The 11695-nt window shown below is 46.6% G+C and overlaps 1 protein-coding gene across 1 annotated transcript in view; it reads left to right on the top strand.

Annotated features, from left to right (window-relative positions):
- The first annotated feature begins 4141 nt into the window (after positions 1 to 4141).
- Positions 4142 to 11695, top strand: part of LOC126542486 (uncharacterized) — a 45085-nt gene continuing 37531 nt past the window's right edge. Inside the window, exons 1-7 of the mRNA XM_050189573.3 lie at positions 4142 to 4531; positions 4617 to 4723; positions 4817 to 4954; positions 5181 to 5289; positions 6050 to 6184; positions 9508 to 9634; positions 11436 to 11507. Of these exons, the coding sequence (XP_050045530.1) occupies positions 4294 to 4531; positions 4617 to 4723; positions 4817 to 4954; positions 5181 to 5289; positions 6050 to 6184; positions 9508 to 9634; positions 11436 to 11507 (926 nt within the window). The 5' untranslated portion in view covers positions 4142 to 4293. The remainder of the gene's footprint in view (positions 4532 to 4616; positions 4724 to 4816; positions 4955 to 5180; positions 5290 to 6049; positions 6185 to 9507; positions 9635 to 11435; positions 11508 to 11695) is intronic.

Raw genomic sequence — 11695 nt, 5'->3', positions numbered from 1 at the left:
ATGCACCTCTCACCAATTCCCAGAAACATGCACCCGAACTTCCATGTCGGACGGGGACATGTCCGAGCGCAGGCGCCCGCGAGAAAGTATAAGAATCACCCGAATGTCTTGCACGTAGGCGCGGCCAGCACCGTAAGAAGCACCGCATTTGTCACCAGCGTAGTCGACAATCACGGGACCGAAATAAATGCGTCGTCGGTTTCCAGGAAGAGAGCTGCAGAGGCAAAGGAACTAGCGATAGCGTTAACCATCACGACGAGACCACGCTGAGAGTGCGTCAGAGTTCTGACGGACTCTCAGACGACATGCAGAAATTTTTCCACGGCCAAGATTTCGAGGGCCGCACATCGCATTCTGATTGGGGCGCACCAGCTCCCACCATATATAAAAATCCTGTGTACTCCGAGGCAGGAGTTCTTACGCGACAATCAGCAGGCACACGCCTACGCCCGAACGCATGCACAGCGGGAGCCGGGAGAGGGTCACGCCGAGCAGTTCCACCCCGAGGCGATACCATTAACCTACACGCACATCCTACAACACTATCGTCTTTCACGAAGAACGCTATACCGCCGCCTAATAATGCTCTGACGCGAGAAGATGCCGTAGTATGGCGAAAACTCCAAACAAACACATTTCCTCACTTGAGCCTCTACCACGCCATGCACCATGCATGCGCTGTATTCCTATAAATGCCCACACTGCGATGGGCATTTATAGGAATACAGCGCACACACACACACACTGCCCACACTGCGATAGCAACCCATCTCAGAGAAAACAGAGATTCAAGACATTACTGCACAGAGCCAGCACCGCAGCGGGCCGCAACACGCTGATCGCGTGCGGAGACTTCAACGCGATGAACCCTGCCTGGGGCTACAACAAGTACACAGCAAAGGGCCGCGACCTGTACCAAGACGCCACGGAACTCGACTTCACCCTCATCACGGACCCGACACATCCGACGAGAATTGGTAACTCCGTGTCCCGGGACACCACTCCGGACCTCACGTTCGTCAAGAACGACATCCGGGGCGCGATCACCTGGAGAAACACGGGCATCGACCTAGGCAGCGACCACACCATCGTGGAAATCGGCATACCGGAACACAACGACACCAGCGTCAAAACTCACAGATGGATAGACTGGGATGCCTTTCGAGACGCCAGAAGCCAGAAGAGCGACGGTGACGACGAGATCGAAGACATCGACTCGTGGACGGCCGAAATCACCAAGAGCGTACGCGACGCGACCAAAGAGATTGAAACGGGCGCGGAGATCAACAAAGTAGACAGCCGGCTTGCGCATCTCATCGAGGCCAAGCAGTCGATACTCAATCGCTGGAAGAAACAACGGCTTAACCGCAGACTGCGAAAGAAGGTGGCGGACCTGAACCGAGCGATCGAGGATCACTGCCGCGCTCTCTGCATGCAACAGTGGAACGAGATCTGCAACGCGGCAGACGGGCAGATGCATAGCGGGAAGACGTGGAACCTACTGCGGCACCTGCTCGACGAAACGAAGACCAAGTCGCACCAAAGGGACAGACTCGCCAGGCTCATACATCGGGCGGTCTCAGCACACGGCGTCGATGAAGTCACCAGGCGCATTAACGACAAATACCTGCCGACTACACCTACCGAACAACACGCGCCGTACAGCGGCCTGCCTAACGCGAAGCTCGATCGTGACATCGACGTCGAGGAGGTACGCGCGGCCCTGCACGACCTGAACAGCCGGTCGGCAGCCGGCCCGGACCTCGTCACGAACAAGGCGCTCAAGAACCTCGATGACGGCTCGATTGAAAAGCTCGCAAAATACTACAAGTGCTGGAGAGCGGGCGCGCTACCAAAGCTGTGGAAGACAGCCAAGACCATCCTGATCCCCAAGCCGGGGAAGCCGCCGGACACGGATAACCTCCGGCCCATCTCGCTCACGTCCTGCGTGGGCAAGGTGCTGGAGCACGTCCTGCTCAACAGGTGGCAAGACTACCTGGAACGAGAAGGGCTGTACCCGGCCACTTTGATCGGCTTCAGACAGCATCTCAGCACGCAGGACGCGATGCTGCAGCTCAAACACCAAATCATCGATGATGGTGGCAGCGCCCGCGACAACAAAGCCATCCTAGGGCTCGACCTGCAGAGCGCCTTCGATAAGGTGAAACACTCGGCGATTCTGTCCCAAGTCTCCAAGCTCAACATGGGGGAAAGATCCTACAACTACATCAAGGACTTCCTCACGGACAGGACCGTCGAGCTACGAGCAGGCGACCTACAGACGCAAGAGAAGAAGCTCGGGAGCACCGGAACACCGCAAGGATCGGTCATTTCGCCGATGCTGTTCAACCTGGTAATGATCGGAGTGGCCGAAAAGCTCGGGCGCATCGAAGACGTCAGGCACACCATCTACGCGGACGATATCACGATTTGGGTGACCGGTGGCAGCGACGCCCACATCGAGGGCGCGCTGCAAGCCGCCGTCGACGCAATAGAAGACCAGCTGGAAGGCACCGGACTGAGATGTTCGCCGAGCAAATCGGAGCTTTTCATACTCCCACCTACCAAATACAGCAGAGGCAAGACCAGACAACGCGAAAGCGAAAAAATCAGAATCGTGACCAAATCCGGCAACGTGATCCCCGAGGTCGGCAAAATTAGGATCCTAGGCATGGTCATCGAAAAGCACGGAAGGAACGGCGAAACCATCACCCGTCTCAAGGCAAAAGCAGCCAACGCGATTCGACTCCTCAAACGAGTCACTTCCCGAAAGGCTGGCATGAGAGAGGAGAGCCTAATTAGGCTCGTCCAATCTTTCGTCATCAGCCACGTCGCGTACGTTGCAGCCTACCACAGATGGCTGCAACACGAACGAAACAAGATCAACGTGCTCATCAGAAGAGCGTACAAGACGGCGCTGGGCCTGTTCGAGTCCACAAGCACGACCCGCTTGTTACAACTCGGGCTACACAATACGCTCGAAGAAATAGCCGAAGCGCAACGGACCTCTCAACTGGAGCGGCTGTCCATGACCAAAGCCGGGAGGAAGATACTGGACGATCTGGGAATAAGACGCTCGAACGAGGTGGAGATGAAGCTCCCCGTCCCCGAAGAGGTCCGACGCCAGACCAGAATCTACCCCATACCGAAAAACATGAATCCCGAGTTCAACAAGGGAAGAAGAGCGGCGAGGGCCAAGGCTCTCATCGACCAGCATGCCAACGACGAACACGCGCGGTACGTGGACGCGGCCGAATACCAACGGAACGCCTTCGCAGCGGTCGTCATAGAGGCGTCAACCGGCGCCACGAGGACGGCAGCGAGCGTGAGAAGCACCGAAGCGGAACAAGCGGAGGAAGTAGCCATCGCCCTGGCCATCGCCGACGCAGACTGCCACACGGTGCTGAGTGACTCAAGACAGGCGGTGCGAAACTTCGCCAAAGGGCAAATCTGCAGGGAGGCTGAGCGCGTACTGCGAGCGGTAAAACTAGACGAACGAAAAGTACGACTCAAGTGGTTCCCGGCGCACGCAGGCGACGCGTCGGAACGCAATGAGAACCATAATGAGACGGCACACGCCGCGGCGCGAGCGCCTGTCATCTATACATTTTCATCGGGCGAGGTGGAAAGGGCGCGGCGAGCCTTTCCTTCTCTCTCGCTTGTGCGATCCGTCGCGGCGCTGCTTGAAATATTATTTTTGCTGGCTGCATGAGGCAAAAATGGTCGAAACGATTGTGAGAGCCGGAAAACGCCATAGACGTCAGGTTTTGAACCTCACTCTCGCGAGATTTCGGTGTCTACCAGACTTGTGTGCTTTCTATATCACAATGGACGTTTACGCAAAAGCTCGAGTGTCGTGTCACGGTGCTTTCAGTACATGGCTTTTCTATAGCATGGCCTTCGAGATTCGCTATTCTTACTCTGAGGAATCCGTTTTTGGCTGATAAAATTTAAAGACAACCTATAAAACTCTCCAATTTAGATTCAATCTGAATATAGGCATCTGCTTGCGATTTTGTCCTTTCACTTTAATAGGAGGAAAAGAAGGAAGGAAAATAATTCTCAACGATAGCCCGACTGGCCCGACAGCCCTATCGTCATTGCGCCCACACCACATGATGCGCAATGCGCGCGTGTGAACTGTAAACCAGCAGCCTGTGTTTAGATGTTTTGTCTGCTAGCTTGGCACACTAATTATGAAAAATACCCTGCGACAATTACGGTTACTTACGTGCTTCTCTAAAATCTTTAAGCGGGATGTAAAACTAAGGTTGATGGTATTCAAGGGACACCATGGACTCGCTGCCGAAACTGCTACCGGTGTGGTCTAACGCTGCAGAACATGCTTTAGCTGATCTGGTTGATTTCAGCGTCGACGCAAAATATCAACCAGACTTTGGGGGTGCTGGAGTCGATATCGCAACGGATGGCGACGGACTTTCGCATTTCTTGACCTTGAAATGCCACGATTCTCGACGGAACAAGCTGTCCGCACAGTATTTGACGCTGCCTCTGTCAGTTCCTAACAAGGGTATGTTTTCATGCAGCGCTCTTGCGTCATTGTTTTTGCCATATAATCAGATATAAAATAGCGTGTTTCTTCACATCTGTTACAGTTTCGACCGCAGTAGAACCGTGCTTACAATATCAGCTTGATCTAAATAAAAGAATACGTATGTTCGAGTCAACGATCGGCATTTACCGTGGTTTTGTCAAGCGCAAGGTACGTATTTGGCTCAGTTCCTGCCGTTGCAAGCTTATTAAAATGCCGTTAAGGGGCTACTTCGCCACTGACATGTGCTCTCTTTCTCTTTAGGGTCCCTTTGCAAGTGCTGTTCAAGGCATTGCGGACGTCCTAATGTCAAAGAAACCTCGCACAGGGCTGAGAAACATGAAAATTCATCAGAGCCTACTAGAGCTAATGCAAACACAACCTGAATCGTTCTGCTACCGAGTAAGCAATGAAGTGTGCAAGCATGTGATTTAATATATAGAGCATGAAGCTTAAAGCAGTGGAACATTAATGCGCACCTTGTAATCTTTTCATTTCGTGCGAGTTGAAAACTGTGCTGTAGGCTTTGGACCCACACTCTGTGGTATTATCATGCAAGCACTTGCTTGCGACTCCATTTCACGTACTAGTATCTTAATATGCTTATTACTCTTTTCTTTTCATGAAGGAGTGTAACTGGAATTTCACTGGTGGTTGCCTTGCTACAGCTCCTCATGTTTCATCAAATGGCTCCATTCTGCTGGCTCATCCATGTGGTGCCGAGCTAAGCAAGCTAGGTAGGTTATGTTATAGCTGCATTCCAAGCAACTTTAATCTTACTTTAATCCCAGTGCTCCAAAAAGCAGGCAAGTCAAACTAAACTGTCACTGTTGGTCTCGTCACAAGCACAACCACACACACTAAAGGCACTGACCATGCTGAAGTAGTGTGCAAGTCCTGCCCAGAAACAAACTCTGAGGAAAGGTAGACTCCAAACATTATGTAACAGTGTTGGTGGGGGTGAGTACAGTTGTCATTGCCTGCCAGGGTTGTGTAGGTTCTAAGAAAAGTAAGCTGGTAACAGCATGCGATCATAATTATGTAGCAGTGTTCAAGCTCCTACTTAATGTGTAGGTGACAGCAGTCTTTGGTAGCATTTCATTTTGTCACTTTCACAGATAACCCCAACCACACTTTGTCATGCATATCAGTTTTATGTGGTCATTTCTTCAGCACTCATTTGCAAGCATCATTATAGGCTGTCATTATGAGACGTTTGCAGCATATGAATTCTTCACTTGATACAAGTTTGGAGTACCTCTTCTTATGAGATACATAACCGTAACGCAAGAAACCAACTTTGTAAATTCTTATAGCACAATGTGAAAATATTTTCTTGTAGATTTGCAAAGTGCCACAATGCACTCTGTTTTTACCTACTTGCACATAATGCAGATAATGTTTTCATGCCAGCAGCCGATCTAAATGTTCATTAGTGAACGCTAGTTGCCATCTGTGTGATTAATTCACTTATTTGCTTTATTATTCCTTTTTCAGCAATATCTGAATACAGGTCAGCTCCTGTGCACTCAGAGAAAGCATTTCTGCAGAAGCAATCAAGCCTAGTGCTGAACAACTCGGATACAGCTAATGGCACAGTTTTTCAAGTGAGCCTAGAAAACGTTCAAAAAGGTAAAATGTATCTCAACCACTCTGTTTTCTTGTTTTTATGTACCTTGGAGTAACCATCATTGAAACTTTCCACACTGGCATTAATGCCATAAGTCATAACCTAGTTACCATGACAGCAGTTTTCAGCTATATGTGCTCCAGTTTTCTGATGTCGCCCATTTTTACTTATATGCTGTGAGGTTAGGGGGGCACTAAAGAGCAAAATCATTTGAACTGCATTACTAAGCTACTTTTTTAGAATACCAAGAAAGAGTGCCTTACCGTTAGAAGAGGCTTGATAAGTCAGAAAGGATGCAAAAATGAAAGACAGGTGGTAACGCTGCCTTGAAGTTCCTGCACCATCTTGCCATGACACCATAGATACTTACGGCATGTGCTTGAACATAGTTAATTTTATATCAGTTAACGTTAACTACATTGAATTATAAAACAGCCAATGACTGAACTTCGCAAGTTGCAAGAACACTTACTGAGCCACAACAGCCCACATGAAAAATATTCTTTGAAATCTGTGACGTCACACTGACATACAGGCAGTGAGTGGGGTTGGACACGAAATTCTACAAAAGAAGTCTGGGCTTTATTTTCTCTTGTAGCAGTCAACCTCATACTGCGAAATTAGCAAAAGTACACTTTTGAAAACACACTTTCATCAGACGAAACTGATTCAGTACTTATTTTTAGTCCCTTTATATGCAGGAAATCTCGTCCTTTTGCAACAATTTTCGATCAGAATTAAAGTGAAAAAATCTTCAAAAGATATTGTTAGTAAGCAAGCTTTAAGAATAGCATCAGATTAGGGTGAATCCTTTAATATGCATAAGGATTCCAAATGTAGTTGTTAGCTAATGCTTGAGTCTTCACAAAAATCACTCAAGTCTGCAGAAGTTAGCATGAAGAATGTTGGAGACCTTAAGGAGGCTCCCAACCGATTGCTACGGCACCCACTTGCTTTACTGTGGTTTGTTACAACTTTTGCAGTTAAGTACAGGCTTGAGGATATTGCAGATATTGTTCTTAGTGATATGGCCTTGACTGGAAGAAAATGCTTCATGCCACATCAGGACTGCTCTCCTAAACCTGACTACTGTTAAACAACTCTGCTACAAAATTTTATGTATAACAAAGGATTGCGATTGTCCAACCGAATTCTTATCTGTATGTTTGTGGTGAGCACCTCTACAGTGAAGACCACTGCAACGAATTTGCCTGTACAGTGACCAAATACAGGCATCCCCATGGGCTGATTTGGTGCTTTACAATGAACACACGTAGCAACACCGCTACTTCCCTCCATAGCCACCACGGAGTGGCGGTGCATATAGGAAGCACCATTGTGTGTGACGGTCTGGAAACCGCAGTAGCTATGAAAGGCCGACCCCCACTCCCTCGCCCTGTTTCCAGCTGATGCGATGCTCTGCTCAGAAACATGTTCGAGACCATAAAAAATGAGATGGATGTTGATGAAGGCAGTGATGAAGATCCTGCAGAATAACTGATAAATTTGACAAGGCAGGCGGCATTTGACACTCTACAGCTGTGTCTTGCGTCGGTCCCGGATTTCACCAAAGTGCGTGCCACAAACTTCATTGCCATAACATCAGTTAAAGTCGCAGTTTCTATCAAACGAAGCGTTCAGAAGAAATTTAGTGGCTTACCTAATTCGCTAGGCATCTCTTGAATTTGTACTGAATAAAAATGGTCTTTTGCCAGACATGCTTAGCCTGCTCTATAGTGAGTATGTGTGCTTCCTTTACAACAAAGTGACCTATATAACAAAGGACTTTGGAGTTCCCAAGTGCTTCCTTGTAAATGTGCTTGATAGTATAGTGTTTATGTTCTAGCCGTGAGAGCATGTCACAGCAATCGTAGTAACAAATGTTATCCAGTTAAAATTGCCAGTGTGCACTAGCTGAAGCAAGTAAATCGCACTGTAGCAGCAAGGCTCCCTCCATGAAGACAGTGATGCACTTCACTTGTATTAACAAATTCTTTCTTATTAGGTATAGACATGTGCAAATGTAACACTGGTTCACATTTCTGCCCAACTAACTATGCAAGGATCAGTGTCCACTTGCTTATTTCACGACACAGGGGGGAAACAAAAGAGAAAAGAAAATTAATGTGACCCTTATGCGATATGTACAAGCTATGAAACAGCCATACGCACAAGTTATTTTCAAGTACTAGTCTTGTACGCAGACATCTAAAGTTTGTCCCACATATGTGCAGGCTGATTGGAAGCGGCTGTGAAAATGACTGAAGCTACAACAAAAATATGACTGGAATATTGCTGGTATGTTTTACCGTCTGCAGGGGGAAACATGCTTGGAGTTTGGTGCATTCACAGGAGTTCATTATCAATGGGTCACTGGCCTGCACTTTGCCAGTCGGGTTTGCATGTGCCACGAATCACTGGAAACAAACACATCAGTGCAGGAGCTCTTGCATTCCTCCATTCGTGCTCTGCCACTGACAGAGCAGAGCTATGGCTGCAAAGCTCAAACAATCAAAGAAACAGCACACAACTGTTGTCCCAGTCAAAGCTTGAATAGTTGACGTTGGCAACTTTCAACAATATGCAATAAAAGTCAGTGTTTTTGGTCAGTGCTGGCTTTGACTCACAAGCACTAGCTTTACAGATTGTCAAAGAGAATTCCATCCTCTGCTACAATGTTTTGCTGAAGATCAGAGGTAGACGAGAAGTACATTTACACTGTGGTGGCACTACATTTAGCTTTGGCGCAGCTAAAAGGAAGACTGCCATGTGTGGATTTTGTATGTGGATAAGAACACACTAGCACGCCTGATCCGAGCCGCCGTGTCTGCCTGCCGTTCCTGGAAACATCCGCACCAGGCTGGTTAGCTTCATTGTACTGTGGCTGTGGTGGCTCGCTGTTCGACCCACCTCCACAGGTTGGTGACCTGGACATGACATGCTATCTACAGAGAAAGACAAGTTGGATAAGGCAATATGGCTGAATAAGCACACACACCATTGTCATCTCCGTCACTGTGTTGAGCACTTCCTCTATCATTATGCACATTCAGTAACAATAATTGTCAAATCGCATTCATTCAGCCTAACATGACCACTTGTTAGCTGCAAACCACACAAAATTTGTTTGCTATGTAGGCATAGAAACCAATTGAAGGTTACATTGTTGTGGTGTTGGGACACTTTCTTAGTATGTATAAGCATTCACCAGGCTTTTAAGGCTGGCACGTGAATCAGCTGCTTTTGAAAGTAGGCACATCTAATGTAGAAATATTTGCCTTCACTTTTTTTCTTATGCTTGTTTCTCTTGCTTTTCTTTTTCTAGAAACTTCTTGCTGTGTGCGATTAAGGAACCATTGTCAGTACATTCATTTGTTTGACACACTGAACAAGGACCCAGTGGTGCTCTCGGAATTTATGTATGATGACACCCTTTGTTATACGACACCAAGGTGAGACTTTAGCTGCTGAGGCTGGTCAGTGACCCCAGAAAGAGAAACTTTTTTTAATGCCTATTTCGTGTATGAGCTCTTCCACTGCCATGCCCACTTGCTGAGCATGAAAGCATTGATATATTTATACTGCTTTGTTTTCTTGTTTCCCAATTACAATTGGATTATGGAACAACTTGGATGTTGCAATGTGTCGTGGACAATACCATGTGGTCATTTTGTGAAGCAACTATCTTTCGATGTAGTATTTGTTTCTTAGTTTATGTTTTCGATACCCACGCCTGCAGTATCCCAGTGTGAAGGTACAGCAGTAGTATATGTAGGTAAAAATGAATAAGCAAATAAACTTAGGAGTAGAAACCCCATCTTCGCACCAGCATAAGTAGACAGTTCGATAACAGTGCAGTGGCAACACTGTGGATGGTAATCGGTGTAGGTGCATGCATAGGTGACATTAGAATGGAGAGTTCGGCTAGCTGGTCTTTAATTATTGGCAAACTAATGGGCTCTGACGACAAGACATGAAGAGGACACACACAGGAGCTCATATCTATCCTCTTAGTGTTTCATCATCACAGCACTCTAGTTTCCCAGTCATGGGTGCCACTTGTTGGCACAGAGCACATGCTTCTGCTGGTGTCACTGTGACAACCGTGTGATTGGGACAGTCTTCTTTCCTGGGTGTATCTCTGAGCAACTAAATTTTCTAATCGAATTCCGACACTCAGATGACCTGGCTTTGAATAGTGAAATACATAAATACAGGGGCCTTGTTTTTTAAGAGATTCATTTCCTGATCCACTCTTTCCACCCACTATTATCGACTGACATGCTGCCACCAGGCCATTGCGCAACACATGATGAAAAAAGAATAGGATATAAGGAGCTTACAACTATTCATTTCTGCATTCACTCTTTTAACTTTGCATTTTGAGGATAGGCAAATAGTGCTAATTTAAAGTATTTATTTCAGTAAAGGCAGTACAGTTTGTAAATGAAACGTTGTTCGAGTATGAGAATGAAACACCAAGTCTGTATGTAACCAGATGTACATGAGAAATTTGTGTGGTTATAGTCACTTTGCCTAGAAATATTTCTTAAAAACTAGTCGTTTGGCTTAGCAAAACACAACTCTACAACGCTAAGAATATTAGTGTTACAGCCATACGTAGTTCCACCATGTAAAGAAGGTTTCAAATAAGCAAGGTAATGACCATGCAAGCAGCCTGACAGCAAGGAACTCGCAGTTAGGTCACTTTAAGATATCTTGTAAAATGCATAAACATCTGCAGCTTGTGATGCTTGCTAAGTAACAGCTTCATTCATGCTTCAGTGTTGTGTTTCTACAGGAGTAAAAGTAATCTTTCATCCAGAACAGACATCACATTTGTCTGGATGTTTCTGTATATGCAAGCTTTATCAGTTACACTACCCCTGGATATTCATCAGCAAGTCAGCGTTAGAAAACGTTGAATATGGGATGTAGTTCCCATATTTTGGGATTCCTGGTTCCTATTTACTGGCATGTAAATTTAATAACAAAAAAATGTGAGTTCACATTGGAATCCACAAATATCTGCACACTACTGTTTCTCAGCCACCAGGTGATGCTGCTGTGGGACAAGTAACAACTGACACAAAGGTTTTTGATGATGTTGTCAAGCCACATCAGAAAGAAACGCTGTTTCTGCTTCCAATGTTTATTTGTTTTTTGTCATAATGATGGGCTGATAAACTTCACCACGTTACACATTGATGCCAATATGATTTCTTTCTAATCTATGTATATATTTTTTTTCAGCAACCACATCTTTGGAGAGCTTCTTGCAGTTACTGAGGCTGGAAATATTCTGTTGCAGCAGTGTGATCGAATGTAAGTTTGTGATGTTATCGTTTTGTAAAGTTCACAGGTTTAGATTTAATATTGACCATGCCAGTTTGTCAAGTATTGATGGTGAGGTAATCGCACTCTCCGAACCGGAGGGGATGGGGCGACAACAAACCCACCCCGCGTGCGTTTAGTGAGGGTTCGACTGCTGACCGGCGATAAGGTCCACGCCT

Source organism: Dermacentor andersoni, chromosome 2, assembly GCF_023375885.2.
Source record: "Dermacentor andersoni chromosome 2, qqDerAnde1_hic_scaffold, whole genome shotgun sequence".
NCBI classification, from domain to species: domain Eukaryota; kingdom Metazoa; phylum Arthropoda; class Arachnida; order Ixodida; family Ixodidae; genus Dermacentor; species Dermacentor andersoni.
This window is presented reverse-complemented; position numbering and strand designations above follow the sequence as displayed.